The 21277-nt window shown below is 41.5% G+C and overlaps 1 protein-coding gene and 1 pseudogene across 3 annotated transcripts in view; both read right to left on the bottom strand.

Annotated features, from left to right (window-relative positions):
- Klhl7 (kelch like family member 7) overlaps window positions 1–6484 on the bottom strand; it is a 74147-nt gene extending 67663 nt beyond the window's left edge. For 2 of the 3 annotated variants that reach the window (XM_074065146.1, XM_020177971.2), the window contains exon 1: window positions 6117–6484. In XM_074065146.1, coding sequence (XP_073921247.1) covers window positions 6117–6236 — 120 coding nt within the window. In that variant the 5' untranslated portion in view covers window positions 6237–6484. The remainder of the gene's footprint in view (window positions 1–6116) is intronic. The other variant, XM_074065147.1, reaches the window with a different exon arrangement.
- Window positions 6485–13486: 7002 nt separating this feature from the next.
- LOC109695433 (elongation factor 1-alpha 1 pseudogene) lies at window positions 13487–15000 on the bottom strand (annotated as a pseudogene).
- Between the last annotated feature and the right edge of the window lie 6277 nt (window positions 15001–21277).

The following is a 21277-nucleotide window of genomic DNA, read 5'->3' as shown; positions in this document are numbered from 1 at the left end:
CATGGACCTACAGGATTTAATGTCAGCTCTGCTGGGTTTCAGCCCTGCTTTGGTTGGATCTCTCCTTTTTATCTTCCCATTCCTCCCTTACTTTGTGCCACTGTATTTTGGGAGTATGTAACTGGTTTTCTGATTTTTATGGAGTTTCATAGTTAAAAGTTTGAATCTAGAGGAAACTCTGGAGTTTTGAAAAAATGGAAATGGACTGAATGCATTTTGCACTGAAATGAGCATGAGTCTTTTGGGGAACCAGGGGCAGAATATTATGGTCTGGATATGAAGTGTTTCCCCAAAAGTTGTGAGTTCCCGTTCCCAGTCCCCAGCTGATGACACTATTTTGGAAGGTTCTGAAAATTTTAGGAGGTAGGTCCTAGCTGGAGAAAGTAGGTCACTGGGTGCAGGTCCTTGGTCTTATTTTAGTCCTGGGCTTTTCTGTCTGCAATGAGGTAAAGAATGTCCTCTACTTCATACACTGCTGCCATAATGTTCTGCCCCAGAGTGTGGGCCAAGCAACCATGGACCGAACCCTTATAAACTGTGAGCCAAAATAAATCTTTCCTCTCTTTGGTCACAGCAATGATAAAATTGACACTTGATAGAAAAAGAGGTGGCTTCTCCATTGTAATAAAATGAAAAGAGAAAAGGGAAAGTGCTAAAATAGGTTCATAGACTTGGTGATAGAAAGCCAAGAAGTTAGATAGTTCCAGGCTAATGCCTATGGACAGCCAGAATGCCAAAAGTGATGATCTGCTGGAAGTGAGGGTCCTGAGGAAGGATTCAGATTAGAAGAAAACAATAAACTAAATGAAAAGCAGGACTGCCCACCAATACAGCTGAAGTTCATGGCCAAGGATTTACCTGGCCACTAATGACTGACCAATAATGGGACAGTCTCCAGGTGTGATTGGAAGACTTGTATACATAATCATCGATGCTCAAGTTTTGCCAGATGGATATGAAAGGACAGTGGATTAAGAAAGCTTGGGACATTGGGAAGAAAGTGAAAAGAGGGACACTAACTTCTAAGCTGTACAGACAAAAGAGAAGACTGATAGTTAAGAATAGGGAGGGCTGGGTGAAAGGAGTTGCCAAAGGGAGTCATGAGAATTAAATGAGATGAGCATGTAAAACATTTCAGAGTAGCTGGTACAGAGTGGGTGCTTCAGCTTAATGCTTAGATAATTCCCAAGATACCCTAAAGACAATGACACATGGTCATTGTCTTGGTCAGGTACATTTGCAAAGCAAATTCATTTTAGCTAGGAAGTAAGCTCAGATTAGCTGTGTTGTTCTCTCAGACAACTCTCAATAAGGGCCTTAACAAAGGCTTTTAAATGCTAATTATGCTTTAATTCATTTAAAGTGGAAAAACTATAGTGGTACTCTGGAAGATCTCAAGACAGGTCCCTCAAAAATGTTAAGAACTCCTGTATTTCATTAACACAAAAGAACACACACAAGTGACAGTGATTGTGATCTAGTCCTGCCTTGTAGACCTTCTCTCGAATATATCTGGTAATAAAATTAACTCAAACAAAAAAGGAAAATAAATCAAAAGGTAATTAGTCTAATTAAATGAGATGTCCCTATACAGTCATGAGAGTGGCTAAAGTTACAAATACTGTAAATACCAATTGGCAGACGTATAATTTGCTATAATCACTTTGGAAGAAGACTATGACAGTTATCTAGTAAAATTGAATGTGTAGTTGGGTGTGGTGGTGCATGCCTATAATCTCAGCTACTCATAGATAGAGGCAGGAGGATCTGGAGTTTGAGGCCAGCCTGAAGTTAGGGAGATCCTATCTCAAAAACAAAACACAAAGGGTTGGGGGTGTGGCTTAAGAGGTAGAGTACTTGCCTAGCATGTTAAAATCCTTAGTACTACAACCAATAAAGTAATAATAATAATAAAAAAAACTAACTGTGTTATACCTATGACTCAAAAACACCCCTCTCAGTATTTCCCAACAGAAATGCAAACACATGCACACCAAAAATTTACATTTTACAAAATGTAAAAAACCGTTTAAAGGAGTACTATTCTTTTTTTGAGGAGGGAGTGCAGTTCTGGGGTTTGAACTCGAGACCTCGCACTTACTAGGAGGGTGTTCTACCACTTGAGCCATGCCCCTACCCCTAAAGCAGTACTATTCTTAAATAGCATCAAAGTGAAAATAACTCAAATTTCCATAAAGTCAGAATGGGTAAATTGTCCATAAAGTTAAATGGGTAAATACACTATCTACACAATGAAATACTATGTACCACAGGATGAAATAGTGCCACACACAGCACAGATGAACCTCATAATGTTGGCTTAAGGAATTAAAACACGGGCTGAGAGTATAACTCAGTGGCACAGCGCTTGCCCAGCATGAGCAAGACTCTGGATTTGACCTCTTGCAATGCAAAAAAAAAAAAAAAAAAAGGAAAAACATTAAAACACAAGAGTACGTACTATATGATTCCATTTGTATTTATTTATAAAAATGAATCTATGGTGATAGGACAATGGTTATCATGGGGGATTGGTAACTGAGAAGGGAACAGTGGGGGACCTTTTGTGTACTGGTCCTGTTCTATTTCTATTGTTGATGGTGTGTTCACTTTGTAATAATTCATTGAGCTTCATATTTATGATCTGTGCCCTCTTACATGTATACTATACTTCACTGGAAAGTTTACTTAAAAACAAAAGGCTAGAAATGACCAAAAAGATGTAGAAAAATGCTCTACAAGAAGTTAAGTTTGCTGGCTCTGCAGAACCCCATTCTGCCTCCATGTACAGAATTGGTCATTGTGCTACTGCTATGATTTGGATGTAGTTTGTCCTCACTAAAACTAATGTTGAAACTTAAACAACTAGCAATTAAATTTGGCCCAAAGATGGAGCTTCAATAGGTAACTAGGTCATGAGGGATCCATGCTCATGAAAAGACTAATATAATTTGTATGAGAGTGGCTTAAAGCCATGTACCAGTGGCTCATGCCTGTGATCCTAGCTACTTGGGAGGCTGAGATCAGGAGGATCGTAGTTTGAGGTCAGCCCAGGCAAGTTCATGAGACTCCATTTCCAAAATAATTAGAGCAGAATGGGTTAGAGGTATGGCTTAAGCGGTGGAGTGCCTGCTTTGCAAGCATGAAGCCCTGAGTTTAAACCCTAGTCCCACCAAAGGGGAAAAAAAGAAAAAAAAAAAAAAAAAAACAGAGAGGAAAAAGTGGCTTAGTTAACATAAATGGGTTGTTCTAGAGCACACATAGCACTTCCCCTCAGTTCTTGGTTGCTCTTTCACATGCTTCTCTTCCATACCCATCTAATTCACTTCCAGTTTTCATGATACAGTAAGTGGTCCTCATCAGAAGATGAACAGATGCCAGCCATGTCTTGTACCTCCAGAACTGTGAATTAAGTAAATCTCTTTTTTAGAAATTATTCATCTTCATATATTTTGTTAGAGCAACAGAAAATGGACTAATCAGCTACACAGAGATGAAATGACTTAAATCATGTTGTCTAAGAACACAAAACAAATGATAGTGCAGGGAATTTTGGTATGCTAAGTTCAGAGTATTATCAAAATCTTAAAGGAATGTTTCTGGATGTATGGGGAGGGTCCTTGTCATCCAAGCATTATCTTGATCCGTAAAGCAGTGAGTTTAAGAGGATGAACAAAAACAGTCACAACACAAAAATATTTACTAAAGAACAAGAACACTTATAAAATTGGTTCTCAACCAAACATTCCTCCTCTGGCCCAGACCAGCTTGTTTTTCTGCCAAATCCCATCAACTGCCCTTGTCATTTATCCTTGATGAAGTCTTTCTGGTGTTATTATGTTAAACAGGACATAAATGCTGTAAGTCAACTGCAAAGCAGCGAAACTGTGCATCTTCCAGAATATGCGGAAATCCACAAAGTTGCTAAAAGCGTAACTGGAAAACAGTCTGAAACATTCAAAACCAGTGATAAAAAGAGAACAGGGCAGATAAAGGTAAATTAGTCATGGTGGAAGAGATCCTTGCTTCCTCATCAAGTATCCATTTTCCCTTCCTACTCAGTAGTAGAACCTTGATTTTTCAGTAACTGTAATCTAGTAACTGTATTTCTACTTCAACAGTAAATAAACAGATAATACTGTAATCTAAGTCTAAGTCTAGGGGCTGGATAATCTAAAGCTAAGTCTAGGGGCTGGATAACTCAAGTGGTAGAGTGTTTACCTAGCAAACAAGGTTCCAGCCTGGGCAGGTAGGAATGGAGGTAGAAGGGGAGGGAGGGAAGCTAAGTCTAAAAAAAGTATGTGAATCAATTTTTAAACCTAGAGTTAAACATGCAGTCTCAGACAACCCCTCCCTCCTCATGTTAACATCTGATGCTGCAACCCATTTGCACCCTATTTAAGGAACGAAGTAATGCTTTACATTGCTAGAGTACATGAGGAAGACACAGGCTTTGGGGAGTGGGTGGGTGCCACAATGCATCTTTTCCAATTTTAAGCACCAGTGAACTGTGTTCAACTACCATTACAACATACACTAGACAAATGCACCAGCAATCTAAAGTCAGTGGTGCTGTATGAACAAAAAGGTTACATGAAAGAAAAGGAATGTGAAAAAAGATACATGAAAGTAAGTTACATAAAATAATCAATTGGGCCATTCCCAGCTACTTCAGCAAAAAGGTCAGAAAAGATTTAGGCATTCCCATAGATACCTACTGCACTGGCACACTGTGCCAGGAGCTGGCGAATGAAGACTAGATCCCTGCAGCTAGGGTTTGCTTAAAGAAACCAGTTCATATCTTCATTTAAAAAAATCTTGAATTCCTCTACTACTACTGCCCATACTTCCAGCAGAACCACTAGGTAAAATAAGCTATTTCAGTTACTCTGTAGCAGGGAGGAGGCTCCAGAAAAGAAACAAGCAAGTCTGTGTCCTGATAATGCAGCAGGGGGGAGGGGATGGCATAGCAGGGAGATAAAACTTAAAGAATCTAAACCTGAAGGTCACACTTAGCACAGGGGGGTGAAGTAGCCAATAGAGCTGCATGTAACCATATATGGATTAACCCTTGCTTCTTGCTTCTGTAACCTGCTTGGAAGGGTATATAAGGTAAGGCCCCTTTGTTCTCAGCCTTTGGATAAGAGTCCCCCGAGTCTGTGCCGGCACAATAAAACGTTGCTTCCTGCTGCCTTGGTGTCCCGTTTCCCTGTCCTTGAGTATCCCGCAATAACTCATCCTCACATCCTGCTTTGTCCTCTTGAAAAATGGGACCACAATTGACAAAACCCAAACATTCCCACACTCTCCTTACATGTGTATATTCTACTAAATAAAGCTCACAGAATCAAAAAGTAAGCAAGCGACTTTTCTCTGCCTATTAGATGTTACAGAATTAAAAAGTAAAATCTATCTACCTTCTCCAGGGTTAAAATCTGTTCTTTTCAAAACCCACCTTTCCACGAGGTGCTGCAGACTCTCATGAATGCACCACACATCAAAGACAGAACAAAGAGGTCCTCTTAATAACAGGAGCGCCCAGCGCCCTTAGAAGATGGCATGGCATTTATCGATGACTGTTTCTGCTCTAAATTAACACGCACAGGAGGATTTGCCTTCAATTAGTTCCACCTGGGTAACACAGGCGTTGGGGGCGGAGATCCTTATTTAAGAGTATTTGATCTAGGGCCAGCTAACACTTGTCCCTTTGGGGGCTTCGGATTGGGCTGTGCCAGTGGGCTTCTGCACGCAAGAACTCACAACGCCTTCCAACGGCTCGCCCAAGGAAGGCTCCTCGCCTCACTAAAAGCTAACTAGGGCAGAGCTGTTACACAACCAACACCCTTCGCCGAAGGCCGGCCAGAGGAGTTTCCCCAGGAGTCTGACTTGGGAGCCACATCATCGGCGAACAAGGAGGCACTTTTGCACCAAAGCTGTTTAACGCGACCCTCCGCTGCTAGCAGGTTCGGGGCGTGCGAGCACACGGGAAAGGCGGACGAGGACAGGGGAAGGAGAGGGTCGTGCGCGATCCACCGCGCGCCAGCGCCGCCAGCCAGGGCCCGAGCCCCGGACCACCTCCCTCCCCCTGCCGCCTGTCACTCCCGCAGAGGCGGTACCTGTTTCCGCATGTTATTCATGACGCCCATGAAACCCGCCAACAATTTAGCTTCTTCTCGAGCAGCAAGTTTCTTCTCGGTCTTCTTCTTATTGCTCTTCTCTACCCCAGAAGCTGCCATCCTCCCTCAGCTCGGTTCCCGCCGGGCCGGGCGAGGGGTAGCACTCTCCAGGACTCGCCGGGGATTCTGCTTACCAAACACGGAGGGCAGGACAGCGGCTGCAGCACAGCACCCAGCTTCCAAGCGTGGGAGGGGTAGGGGACAAGGCCGGTGACCCTCTCAGAAGCCCTGGGCAAGAAGACGTTGCCGGGCGAGCAGTGTCCGCCGCCAAGCGCGAGCTGGCCGCCGAGCCTGCGTACTTCGCTCGAGGGGGCGGGGCCCTATCAGCGGGGGCAGGGGGCGGGGCCTGTTGCGTCACAGCCGTGCGCGGCTCCTTGCCACGCGCAGCGTCGCACGGGTGCGGAGAATGCGGCTGGTGCAATCCATGTTTTCGTCGTGCTGGAGCTGAGGGGTTGTTTCCTGGAAGCTGGTCCAAGGTCATGCGTGCCTTTCCTCTGCCAAAGACAGATTTCTCGGGTTTATATTACGTGATTATCTATTTTGGATCCCTGTAGGGTAGAACATACTAAGATGTCTCCCTTTAGTGTCAGCTCCTTGGGAACAGGGTCAGTGTGTTTTCCTCACTGCAGGATCAGAGCTTGGCATACTGTAGGCGCCCAATAAACATTTAAATGATTAAAGAATATCATATAATGCAAGTTAAAGGTTTATTACACGGAGCGCAAGATTTCATTTGCTTGGGATTCTTAATACAAGAACACACTGTCCCGTTGCTGTCTCTTTGGCGTGCAATGTCTATTTAATTGGCTAGCTCACTCTGTTTAAACCTGAGATCAGGTGTCAGCTCCAGAAATCTTCAGTTAGGCTTCACTGGGTGGTCTATGGGAATACAACTCATTCCAATGCTTTTTGTAACTATAGGTTATTCTTTGGGTGTTTAGGAATATTCTTTCAAATTGTTATTTTTCATTCTGAAAACTATATATTCTCGTAGTTTTCTACCTTGATCTATATAGAACTATATAGAAACATGGTTTATGTAAAATAATGTACAATATTGTAGACATAACAACTGCATTAAAGAAATAAAATAGTTTTTTCTTATGCAAATATGAGTGACTATGGTCTGGGATTCAAGAGCTTCTGAATGTCATGTTCCACCATGGGAGAGGTTCCATGAACTTTAGTAGTCACAGAACAAAAGAACATCATAAATCAATGCATTTACCAAATACATTGTTGGAAGCATCAGATAGGCAGGTTACAGAAATGCAGAGAAATCTACATTTAGATATTATAGCATTCTTAACTTTAGAAAGGTGGAATGTAGAAGACTGCCAAGTTTAATGATACATTCTGAGAAGTACATTAGTTATGAGACTGTTAGGTCAGATATAAAAGATAAGGTAAATGGCTATTAAAGGGCCTAAAATAGCCCAAGATAATTTTGGCTTCTGATCTGTAATAGTCCATCTCTCCACTTATAACATTCTAGTCAGCCAGGGTCAAGCAGTTTGCAGGATCTTTAATATGCAAGTTTCTTCCTCCTCCTCCTCCTCCTCCTTCTCCTCTTCTCCCCCCGCCCCCCTTTCTGACTTTGCAAGGATTTGCTTTGTAGCCCAGGCTGGCCTTGAATCCGAAATTATCTTGCCTCTGCCTCCCAAGTGCTGGGATTACAGGAGTGAGTCACTACATAGATGCATGAGTGAGGTATTATTCTTTCTCTTGGTGAGGATAAGCAATATAGTGTAACTAAAAAGGAAGAGCAAGCAGCATATAAACCTCCATTTTCATGTAAGACTAAGACACATGTCTGTATACTTTATTATTTTCCTTTTAGTCCAGAGGGTCTCAGCTGTTCTATTTAACTAGTTGATAATTGGAGGATTTAGAGGCTTAGCGGCTGGGGGAGTTAGTTTCATGGTGCAGCACTTTCTAGAGTGGACCTTAGTCATCATTCATTCCTAATGAAATACAAATTCACTTTATTAGGTGACATAGGACACCAAAGAATAAAAGCATAGTTATTTTTTAACAGAAAAATATAAACCTGTCTTCTAATTTTAAAGTCTTGGGCGACACTATGGCACTATGATTCAAAGGCAGTCTTGTAGGTGGTGTGATAGTGCTATTCTGTAACAAGGCAAAAAGAAACAGGGAATAAGGTGCATATAAGCACCCCCCCCAAACTAGAACCAAGTCTCAGAAGTTTCTCTTTGTTCCTAACTGTTCTGTTTCTTAAAGATTAGTAGCTGCCCACTAATCTCTTAAAGATTAACTCCACACTATACTTAGCTAGGAATACACAAACCTTCCCTTTCCAAACATTCCCTAGTCCCAAATTACAGAGAAGATCACACCTGAAAGGCTGTTTGTCAGAAACACTAACTATAACAAAAACCAGATACAAGTTACTTTGACCAACGTAGAAACTGATCATTTATGTCTTCTTTGGAGCCATTGGATGGTGCTTCTCACTAAATTATGTGAACAAGGCAATTTGTACAACCTCCCTTCCAGAAGAGGCTATTTTTTAAAATATTAGACAATCAAGGTGCCAACCTATCTATGTGTGACCCACATGCTTGCCCTTGAAAAATCGTATGAAAGACTCCCTTAGTGCAAGGGCTTAAGATGGTAACTGCAGTTTTGATGGTTCATCTTGCTCATCAACTTGATTGAATTAAGGAACATCTAAGAGATTGATAAGTCACACATCTGGTTGTGTCTAAGAGGGTAGATTCAGAGATAATTAGATCAGGAGGGCTTTGACCTAGTCAATGGATTAATCTCTTGATGGATTCATAATAGGACAATATTATTAGGTAGTAAAAAGTAGGAAGTGGGACCTTTGAAGGAAGAAGGTCACTGGGGCTATGTGTCCCTGGGCTATTTCTTGCCCTCACCCGTTAACTCTGCTTCCTGGCCACTATGATGTGAACTATTCGGATCTGCCATGCCTTTCCCACCATGATGAACTGATAACTCTGAAAGTGTGAGCTAAATAGATTGTTCCTTCTTTAAGTTGTTTATGTCAGGTATTTTGGTTACAGTGATGAGCACTAACTAATACAGAAAACTGGTGTCAGAGAAGTGGGTCATTGCTATGAATAAGCCTGGCAAAGTGGTTCAGAAACCTTTTGAACTGATTTGTGAGAGGAATTTGGAAGAGTTTACAGATGTGGGCTAGAGAAGCCCTAGAATCTCAGAAGACCAGAATGGGAATAGAAATGCAGGCAGTAAAGTCTGTGCTTATGAGGGTTTAGATAAAAATGAGAACTCTATTGCGAATTGGATTAGCAGCCATTCATGTTACATTGTGGCAAAGAATTTGTCTACATTTTGTCCAGTGTCTTGAATTTTTTTTTTTTTTTTTTTTTGTGCTGGGGCCTCATGCTTGCTAGGCAGGTGCTCTACGGCTTGAGCCACTTCACCATCCCAGGTGTCTTGAGACTTTGAGGCTAAGTTTAAAGGTGATGGGCTATTTAATTTGGTGGAGGAAATTTCAAGACAGCATAGCATTCAGGCTGTGGCATGGGTATTTCCAGCTCCTTTTAGCCAAATTTATAGTGATAACTGGGAGCAAAAAGCAGAGCAAACAAATTTAAAACAAAACATGTAGTCTGGCCAGAAAAGGAGAGTTTGAAAGTTGTGGACAAGGAGGGTGGGGTTGTTAAAGAATTATTGCTGTTAAAAAGAAGTCAAGTACATTGCACTGTGACAAAAAGAAGTATGCCTTCAGAGTATCTTAGGAATTGGCCAGAGCCCACCTGCGATAGGCTCCAGGGTGTAGAATTGTAAACTTCTTTGAAAGACTTTCCCTTGAGAAGAGAGAGCCTTCAGGGTTCCCTGCTTGCACAGGATCACCTAAGGAAACGTTTTCCTGGATTCAGCCACTCAGGAATGCAGAGGGTGCTGCAACCATGATCCAAGTGGGTCCAGCTCCTGCTTGAGCTGGTGGCAGACCTTGGCACTATCCACATGATCCTGGCTTTGGCAGGTATGTAGAATGCATGAGTTACAGAGTCATGGAGGTTTCCACCCAGATTACAAAGGAAGGTATTAGAGACCAGGCAGTGTGTGGCAGGGTCAGAATTCCTGCAGGAAGACCCTGAGAGGGTGTTGTATGAAGTTGAAAGGGTGAAGCCTAAGCTGCGATGGAGTCCCTAGGATTTTGGAGATGCCAGAAACATGGAACATCTGCTGAGGAAAGCACAAGAGAGAGGTCATGTGGGCTGCAGCCAGCAAGGCTATAGGGGTGGGGATGCCCAAGCCCACTGGAATTCAATCACAACACCATGTGCCCTGAATACTGGACACGGAACTACAGAATTTAATGCTTGCCCTGCTGGGTTTCCATCTTTGGTCCCATTACTCATTTCTATGCTCCCTATTTCTCCTGTTTGGAATAGGAATGTTTACTCTGTGTCATTATATGTTGGAAGTATGTAATTTGTTTTTGCTTTGTTACAGTGGTTCACAGTCAAGAGTCGAGTCTCAAGACTCTGAACTTGGGATTTTGAACAGTGTTGGAGCTCTTAAATGTCACGTATTTCAGAGCCACAGGTTGGTAAAAGAATTTACAAGATGAGAGAGTAGGAAAAGCTCAGATTTATTGGGATACTGTTAATAGCTTGGGGGGATAGTGGGCAGCTAGAGAAGGGAAAAGGTACATAAAGGCAGGATTGAGTGTAGGTTTTATACCTTGGGTTGGGCTACTTTTGATTGGCTGTCTCTCTTTCTTTCTTTTTTTTTTTTTTAATGTGGTGTTGCGGTTTGAACTCAGGGCCTGCACTTTAAGCCACTCCACCAGCCCTTTTTTGTGATGGGTTTTTTCGAGATAGGGTCTCATGAACTATTTGCCCAGGCTGGCTTTGAACTGCCATCTGCCTGATCTCTGCCTTCTCAGTAGCTAGGATTACAGGTGTGAGCCACCAGTGCCCAGCTTGACTGTGTGCTTTTTGTGAGACTTGTCAATTGATTGTCTCTTCCTTGTATCATGGTGAAACATTTCAAGCACTTGGCTTTCACTTCCACATTCTCTCCAGCCCTTTTTATCTCCAGCCATGCTACCTTAAAAGGTCTAGGGGTTGGGGGGAGGGTGGGGTTCCTTTACATTAAGACTTTTGAGACTCTTGGAGATACATTTTGCATTATGACATGGCCACTAGCCTTTGGGATCCAGGGACACAATGTTATGGTTTGAATATGAAATATCCACTATGAGCTAATTTTTTGAATGCTTGATCCCTAGCTGATGATATTAGTTTGAGAGGTTGCAGAAACTGTTGGAGGTGGGCCTAGCTAGAGGAAGTAGGTCACTGGGGGCATGCCTGTGAAGGCATACTAGGTCCTCAGTCTGCTCTTCTCTCTCCCTGCTTTCCATCCAACATGAGATGGAGCATTTCCTCTTCCAAACATGTCCTGTCATCATGATGTTCTGCCTAAGCGCATAGGGCCAAGCAACTATAGAATGAACCCTGTAAAATAATGGGCAAAATAAATCTTTCCTCTCACAAGTTTTTCTGTCAGGTATTTGGCCACAGCAAGAAGAAAGCTAATATAGTAGGTGATAACCTGCCATCTTCCAACTTGCCAGCTTGTTTCTGATAAAGCTCTTCTTTCTCTTTACTCTGCCTTTTGGTTCATTGACTTCATCAGGTGGTAGCAGAACTGAACCTTATGCAGTTTCAGGAACAATACTTGATGTCGTAACAGTACTTTCATATATTGCAGAATATAAAATGTCAGAGTTCATAGAAGAGGTGATGGAATTTAAAGCTCAACAAGACTAGCTATACATCATAGAAGTTAAGCATGAGAGTTTGCTTGGATACAAAAATCAAATATCCCATCTTTCTAGTTGTGCAACTTTGGGCAGATTGCTTAACTTATGTCTCCATCCCTTATCTGAAAATAGGACCTACTAATCTCCTTATCTGTAAAAATAGAACTGGCAAAAAGTTTACAAAAATGCTTAGATCAGTGCCAGCACAAGATACTCAGATAGCTAATGATATTAGCTATTATTATTCCAGAATATACCAAAATGTGTTCCACAGAATATTAATCTTATGAACCAATCCTTGCTCTCCCTACCCCCAAGAATTGGTTACCTGGGAATATACCTGCAGGAAAACAGGGTCTTAGCCGATCCAGTTTCCTACCACTGCACCCTATCTCCTGTTCCCTTGCTTGTAGTTCTCAGAATAACTGTGGAATACAACATCCTGAGATAGAGAGGCAATGTCTGGAATAATCCAGGTTGTGTCCTTGTTCCTCCTAGAATAGGATGTACTACATGCTTGATCTCAGTGATCCCTAGGCTATAAACCCAGAGCAGAGTGCTTTCAGGGTTCCTCAGTTACAGTGGGATGTGGGGCATGAGCAGACGCCCCTACCCTGGGCAGCTTCCTGAACCTCAGAGGACTAGCTTGCCATGGTTTTTAGGTTTCTGTTTATTTTTGCTGCCTATTTGTGAGTAATAAATCTGCTTTACCTGACTTGCATGAATGTTCTGTCTCTGGATTTGTGCAAGTGGTAGAGAACCTTACCTTGGGAAATATGTAAACTAGGTCCTTCTTAGAGAAATCCCAAGATATATTTTTATATTAAATGCTTGGAGATTTGTTGTACCTATTGCTTGAATCTATTCAACTTTGTTTAGTCTTTTGTGTTTTAAAATATCAACTCAGCCCATCTCCATTTTCCATAAATTATTCACCCCTCTATCCACTCACAGAATGACTCCCTTCAGCTTATTGTTCTATCTTTTTATTCTGTGGGACTTTACCAGCATATTCTGTATTTGTTCAATGGGACTCTACCTCTACCAGCCTTAGTTTATTGGATCAAGAATAAACACCTTGACCAAAGAGAGCCAATTCATATACTGGGGGAAGGGGCATCAGGTTCCCTCTGGTACCTGGACAGAGAGGGATGTTGAGCTAGTGTGTAGCGATTCTACTGGGAGAAGAAACAAGAACTCAGCTACCTATGTTTAGACCATGTGTGTAAATAAGCAGGGAAAGGCAGTCTGCAGAGGAGGCAGAGGGAGAAAACAAAGCAGAAACTCAGAAAGAAGTCAGAGGAAGACCAGATGATATATGGGGACTGGAGTTTCTTTGAGGTTCATTAAGCTTAAAGTTCAGGGTCTGTCATTTTTTTTTTCTCATTAAACTTTGTTTTAATGAGTCTCAAAATTCTGTGACAGATTTTTGGTCAAGTTGTTGCCACTAAAAAGTACTGATTTTTAAAAACTAATAACTTAAAACTGTCACACACACACACACACAAAGGTCCACAAAACATTTTCCTTTCCTTCTGAAGGTTTTACGATGCATTGTTATCATTAACCAGTCTTTTACTATTAAACTTAAATGGCCAATTGAGACAAACAGTTCTGAGACCGTTCTTCCACCACTGATTAAGACTGAGGTGGCGGGTGTTAGGGGTGATATTCATTTAGCCTTCTGAGCTTTCTGGGCAGACTTGGTGACCTTGCCAGCTCTGGCAGCCTTCTTGTCCATGGCTTTGATGACACCCACAGCAACTGTCTGTCTCATATCACAAACAGCAAAACGACCCAGGGGAGGATAGTCAGAGAAGCTTTCGACACACATAGGCTTGCCTGGAACCATATCAATGATGGCAGCATCACCAGATTTCAAGGATTTAGGACCATCTTTCAGCTTCTTACCAGAACGTCGATCAATCTTTTCTTTCAGCTCAGCAAACTTAAAAGCAATGTGAGCCGTGTGGCAATCTTGCACAGGGGCATAGCTAGCACTGATCTGTCCTGGGTGGTTCAGAATAATCACCTGAGCAGTGAAGCCAGCTGCTTCCATTGGTGGATTATTCTTGCTGTCACCAGCAACATTACCACGTCTAACATCTTTGACGGACATGTTCTTCACATTGAAACCCACGTTGTCTCCCGGAAGAGCTTCACTCAAAGCTTCAGACTTTACTTCAGTTGTGACATTCATTGGAGCAAAGGTGACCACCATGCCAGGTTTGAGAACACCAGTCTCTCCTTGGCCCACAGGGACAGTACCAATACCACCAATTTTGTAGACATCCTGAAGGGGCAGGCGCAGAGGCTTGTCAGTTGGGTGAGTTGGTGGTAGGATACAATCCAAAGCTTCAAGTAGTGTGGTTCCACTGGAACTGCCATCTTTACGGGTGACCTTCCATCCCTTGAACCAAGGCATATTAGCACTTGGCTCCAGCATGTTGTCACCATTCCAACCAGAAATTGGCACAAATGCTACTGTGTCACGGTTGTAGCCAATTTTCTTAATGTAGGTGCTGACTTCCTTAACAATTTCCTCATATCTCTTCTGGCTGTAGGGTGGTTCTGTGGAATCCATTTTGTTAACACCAACAATCAGTTGTTTCACACCCAGAGTGTAAGCCAGAAGGGCATGCTCACGGGTCTGACCGTTCTTGGAGATGCCAGCTTCAAATTCACCAACACCAGCAGCAACAATCAAGACTGCACAGTCAGCCTGAGATCATGTTTTTGATAAAGTCTCTGTGTCCTGGGGCATCGATGATGGTCTCATAATACTTGCTGGTCTCAAATTTCCACAGGGAGATGTCAATGGTGATACCACGTTCACGCTCAGCCTTCAGTTTATCCAAGACCCAGGCATACTTAAAGGAGCCCTTTCCCATCTTGGCAGCTTCCTTCTCGAATTTTTCAATGGTTCTTTTGTCCATTCCACCACATTTGTAGATCAGATGGCCAGCAGTGGTGGACTTGCCGGAATCTACATGTCCAAATGACGATAATGTTGATGTGAGTCTTTTCCTTTCCCATTTTGGCTTCGCTTTAGTAGTGGTTTTTCACGACACCTGTGTTCTGATGGCAGACCCGCTGCGAGACAGCCAGGGTCGTAATTTGAACAGACCACTTTCAAGGTTGGGAGCCTGTCAGCGTGTTCACATGGTCATTTGGTTTTGTAAAATTAATGAGGGTTTGATATTTTAAGTGTAATAGATTGATTCTGTTGTCTCATTTCACTCTGATTTCCTCTCTGTCATACTTCTTTTACTATCATGTAGTGTTGAAGTAAGTGGTCATGGGTATTTTGAGGAACTAAGGATAAATTAAGTTGAGAATACATTTTTTTGGTGTCTACTAGGATACATTTTTTGTAGATCACAATTATTTCCATATAATAAGCTCTCTTCAGCACTTCTAATGTAGGAATGGGATTCGGGAACTATGCCAACTTCACCAAGCTTGTCTTATAATACAAAGAGTCCAGGGTTAGAGATCTATTTATTTAGTTAGTTATTTAGAGACAGGATCTTACCATGTAGCCCAGGCTGGCAGAAACTCATGATCCTACTGCCTCAGCCTTTCAAGTACTAGGATTACACCTACCATGCTTGCTGAACCAGAGGTCTTACAACATGTCTTACAGTGCCCAGCATTGTAAGTATGTATGTAGTGGAGGAAGTTCGAAACAAGTTTGGTTGGCCAAGTCAGAAGCTGTTCTTTAGAGAATTCCTCTAATCATCAGGTATGGAAAATTAAAAGCAGAAGATTTGGTACTCCATATTCTAGTTAAAAATGAAAAAAATACATATATCATGCATATGTTTTATAAGACAGTAATGTAAATTTTAAGTGTGTTCTCAATTTCCAGAATGGCAGACTGAGGACCTCTGAAAATCCATTCCTCCATAAAAGCAACAAGACACTGGGAAGTTGTCAAAATCAACTTTTATAGAATGCTGGAAATTAACCAAAAGCTTGTGACAATTCAAGGAGAATTTCTTCAAGAAAAATGGCTGAATCTCAATAAGAACAATTATATTTATGGGGTTTTTTTGCATTTTATTTTTTTTAGAAGCTTAAGCTCTTACACTAAGTTTTTATAAGCTGGTGAACACTGACAAATTATTTTTCCCACAGAACTATTCACACATTCTAAGACATGGAATGTCTTACGGAATTTTAACTTTCCCTCATCCCTCCTCCCTCACTCCTGATTTGTGGGAGTACCACTCCCACAGCCACTCCTCATTGGTTATTGAAAGCCAATAATTTCACAACTATGATAGCAGTGAAAGCCAGCAGCCCAGGTCTGTGTGCACACCCACTAAAACCCTGAAGATCTAACAAATTTAATCTGGTAACAAGCTTGGAGATACTGTGATTATTTTTTCCCCTGGGTGGTACTGCAGGCCTTGTGCTTTGTAGGCAAGTGTTCTACCTCTTGTGACATACCCCAGTCCTTTTTGCTTTAGTTATTATGGGGATAGGGTCACATATTTTTTGCCAGAGGCAGGCCTGGACCTGGATCCTCCTATTTATTTAGCTGGGATGCCAGGTATACCACCATACCCAGCTATTGGTTGAGAATGGGATCTCTGGAACTGTTTGCCTGGGCTGGCCTCAAACTTCAATCCTCTTGATCTCTGCCTCCCAAGTAGCTGAGATTACAAGTGTGAGCCACTGTCCCCAACTAGTTGCCTTTAAAAAAAAAATTTTCACTCTGCATTGTGATGGTGGAACCCTGGACTTGGGATATCTTTATCCATTTGATAGGCAAAAGAATAATTTTTCAGCATCATTTTTTTTCTGTGCTGGAGATTGAACCTAGGGGCTCATGCATACTATGTAAGCACTCTACATTGAGCCACAACCCCAGCCCATAAATTCTTAATGGGATTGAGTATCTTTTCTTATGCTTGTTAGTCATTTGTGTTTTTCTTTTGTGAGTTGCCTGTTTGTTTATTTTTCTTAGGGATTTTTTTCCTCCTTGATTTGTTAGCATTCTTTGCTGAGGTGAGTTTTAAGCAAATTGAATTTGAGATCATATATATGCAAAAATGTCCAGTAAGATTCCAAGGAAAAGAAAACAAATAAGCAAAAGCAGATTACTGAATCAGAGTTCAAGAAAGAAAAGGATCCAACAAAGGCAAAGTATTCAGAGTGACCTGGGAAAACATGTCCTCATATGACCCTAACCAGACACACTTCCTTTTACTATCCAGTTTGGCATGGGTGTGCATGCGTGCAAGCCTAGTCTTTTTCGGAGTTTTCCTCCCCAAGTGTATCCAAGAAGCCCCAGGGTTGTTGATTCATGTCCAAGTGTCTGTCCTTCTAGCTAGTATTTTTTTTCTTAGCACACACCAAACTCAGTGTGCCCCCTTGAGGCTAAAGGGTTTCACAGAGTAATGTCAGTGCTGGAATTCCAGAATGTGCTGTTGATGCAGTTGACAGAGATGCCTGGTATGCTGCCTTCTGAAACCCAAGCTGCCTGAGGACTGCCCCAGCCAGGTCACATTCCTATTGCCTGGTGACTTACTATAGTTGCCACTGTTGCTGAAGCTGAGCCTCAGGGTTGCTGTCAAACAGGGTAAGCCAAGTAGCTGTGGCTCAGGCTAGGCCATGTGCTCCAATAATTGCCACCAGGGATACTACAGATCCTAGCCCAGGGTGTGGTCATTCCTCATTGGACATATATGAAATTCATAGTCAAATGGGATCTATACCAAACTGGCCCGACCTCACCATCTTCAAGTTATTATTCATATGGGAAATTCCTGGGCCCTGAGCCTGCCTTCAGGATGGCTGTGTTGGGGGCAATTCACTAATAATCCTGATTCACTTTTCCCTGCTAATCTCCTAGCCTGTTTTTCCCCATCTTTACGATTATTTCCCAGGGTTCTTGTTCTTTCCTACTTCCTAATTTGGATTATGCCAACCAAGTCCATCAAACAATTTTGATTCATCTGAACTTGAAATGGAGAGAGACAAGTTCTCACTTCCATTCCTTTCCAGAGTATACCCCTTGTGTTGAAGTCTTTGACCAATACATTCTCATTCCCAGAGGCATCTAAGTTTCAACAGTGGATATGTTTGGAGGTAGAAAGAAGTGTCTGGTGCAATGAAATGTCCTCTTGCATCATGAAAGCACCTTCTCTAAGGTAACTTGAAAAAGAGAATTCCCAGCAAAGGCAGATTTACTCCTCCCTTCCTCCCTCCCTCTCGCTTTCCCTCCCTTACTTTCTCCTCTCCCTTCCTCATTCCCTCCCTCCCTCTTTCTTTCTCCCTTTTCTTTGGTGATACTGGGGTATTTGAATTAAGGGCCTCACGCTTTTAGGCAGGGTCTCTACCACTTGAGTCATACTTCCAGCCACTTTTCAGGTAGGGTCTCATGTTTTTGCCTAAGTCAGCCTCAGACCCTGATCCTCCTACCTATGCTTCCTGCATACTTTGGATTACAGGCATAAGCTAGCATGCCTGGCAGAGGTGGATTTTCTATGATGTCACTGAAGCTAAGTGTCACCTGCTTTAGCTCTTTCCAAGTGATGGGAGGGCAATCACAATGGGTTCATGTGCTCATATATTTTTATAAAATTTGCAAAATAAGATATTTTGTTTCATTTTTTGAAAGACATTCTCTATTCCAAATTACAAATTTAGGCTTCACACAACCTGAATCCATTCCTGGTTCCAGATAAAACTTAATGAGTTTTTTTTTTTAACTGTCGGAGGCAAGATAGAATAATAGAATCAAGCTTATCTGATTCCATCCCAGTTTACACTTCTAAGTATCTGTGCAATGCACAGCATATTAGTTAACCTCTTTGAAACTGAGGTTCCCCAGATAGAAAATGGAGATAGTAGCACGTCTTGTAGTACTGTTGTAGGAAACTAGTTCCTAATGATATTTGGCATATAACACACGATCCAAAATGTGGTGTGTTCATATGTACATGGAAGCAATGCTAGGAATCTCTCCATATAGCTATCCTTATCTCAACTAGTAAAAATGCTTTGTCCTTCTTATTATTGTTTATACTCTCTCTTCAACAAAATTAGAGATAAGGGCAGAACAGTTTCTGCCTGGAAGCAAGGGGGTACGGGGGGAGAGGGAAGGGGCAGGGGGAAAGGAAGGATGTGGGGGGTCGGGAGGAGAAATGACCCAAACATTGTATGCACATATGAATAAATGAAAAAACATGTGGTGTGTTAATACGGTTACTATTAATTTGTCAACTTAAAAAGATCTATCTTAGGGGAATGGGATCTTATTTCCCATATTTCTTATATATCTATTTATTCTCTCCTTTTGCTTAGACCTGAGCATAGACTCAAACATGAAGAAAGAAGTCAGAAGTGGAGTTAGCGCTGAACTTTTAACTGAGTAATTCAGTTTCTAATGAGGTGGGCTCAATAGGCAAAAGGTAAAAAGAGGCAAATTGCATGGCAGCTAGAGGCTGATGTAACCACAGAGCTATATTATAGCAGGACAATCTGTGACTGCTCAAACGGTAAAAATACAAGACCACCCCAAACCAGCTGGGACCAACATGGCCAACAGAGATGACTTGTAACTGTCAGATAATCGCTAACTGTCGTTTACTTCAGTATAATGGCATCTCCATATCATTATCCTTGAACAACTGGCTACTCTCATCAGGCATCTGATACCATGACACATCTGAAAACCCTATATAAGGACAGAAAAGGGGAGTAAACCCTATTCTAGGAAAATTCTGACCCATTTCTGAAATTCCCTCCTCCCTTCCCCCAGTTTATTCATGAATAATCCATAAAAGTATGCCCATAAGATGCTATCCAAAATCCTAGGTGATAGGACACTCTCTTGAGTAGCCCATACTCTCTTGAGTGTGTACTTTTGTCCTGTAATAAAACAGTTTCTGACTTTGTCAGGCTCTGAATTTTCTCTGATAAGAACGAGAACCAGAAACACTGGGTAGAAATGTCAATCTGATCAGTCTTTGAGACCTTCCCAGCCTTCACTACAGGCAATACAAGCACTATTTTCTTCTTGCATACCTCAAACTTAAAGTTTTCTGAGTGGTCAGATTGCCTTGTCTTTTCCCAATATTATACTTCTAAAAAGTCATATGTAGGCAAAAGGCTAGAAAATATCCTTCACAGCTGTGCACTTTTGGCATAAATCTCAAAGGGAATTCTTACATTGAAAGTATAATATAAAGGCTGAACATTCTTTTTTCTTCTTCTTTCTTTGGTGTTGGTGGTGGTACTTGGGTTTGAACTCAAGACCTTATGCTTGATAGGCAGGCAATCTATCACCTGAGCCCCTCTGCCAGCCCTCAACATTCTTGCATATGTGATTACAAATGGACAAGGTAGTGGTCTTCAGATCACATATCAATATGTTAATTCAAGTGGCCATGCCCAAGAATGTAGTAACTATTTTTCTACCATTAAAGTACTAGACATATTTAGTGTTTCAACTTCATCTGATTCTTTAGTTGAAAGAAAGTATAATTTATTACTATTTTTTATGGTACTGGAATTTGAACTCAGGGCTTTGTGCTTGGTAGGCAGGTGCTCTATCATCTGAGCCATACTTCTAGCCCGAAAAAAAAAAGTATAAATTAGTCACAGCATCAGTTTAAAAAATTTGAGTTATATACATAAATGTTCTAATGAAAAAGACTCAGCAATGAAAGGCAATAAATATCTCAAATGTCCTCAAGGAATTGAAACCTAATGAGGCTGATACATTTCTTCTAATTGCTTAATTGGCTGTTTGCCTGTGAGTTGTACAGTAATTCACTGTAACCACAGTTTGTAGTTGAAATGCTGTTTTAGTTTAAAAAGACAACATGACAACAAATCATCCTATGTAAGGATTTCAATCCAAGGCATTCAGTTCTGCTTCAGATTTGCTAAATAAATGTGACTGTTGACTCTGGATCTCCTTACTTAAAATAGATACAGAGTATTTCATAGCCATCTTGACTCAAGTGTGCAAATATTGATGCAAAACACTAAGTAGGGCAAGGCACCTATAATAGATTGTAAAGGAATCTTTTCTCATATAAAGTAGCAAACTGTTTCTCTTCCTCTATTAAATTTGTTGTTCAAAGTTAAGTAATTCTCTTACTAAAAAAAAAATTAGTGTCTTACCATACACGACTTAACACAGCGGGCACTTAAAAGTGGATTATATGGAATAGCTAAGTGACAAAGGGAATTCTGAATGTAGAGGATATAGTCCTTGCTTCTGGGTACTTTCCAAAGTTGATTCCAGCCCCACTGAGTGAATTGAGCAGTGATAGTCCCCTGAAAGGCACAG

This window comes from Castor canadensis, chromosome 2 (assembly GCF_047511655.1).
Source record: "Castor canadensis chromosome 2, mCasCan1.hap1v2, whole genome shotgun sequence".
NCBI classification, from domain to species: domain Eukaryota; kingdom Metazoa; phylum Chordata; class Mammalia; order Rodentia; family Castoridae; genus Castor; species Castor canadensis.
Note: the sequence above shows the minus strand (reverse complement) of the source record. Positions and strands in the feature narration are given on the sequence as shown.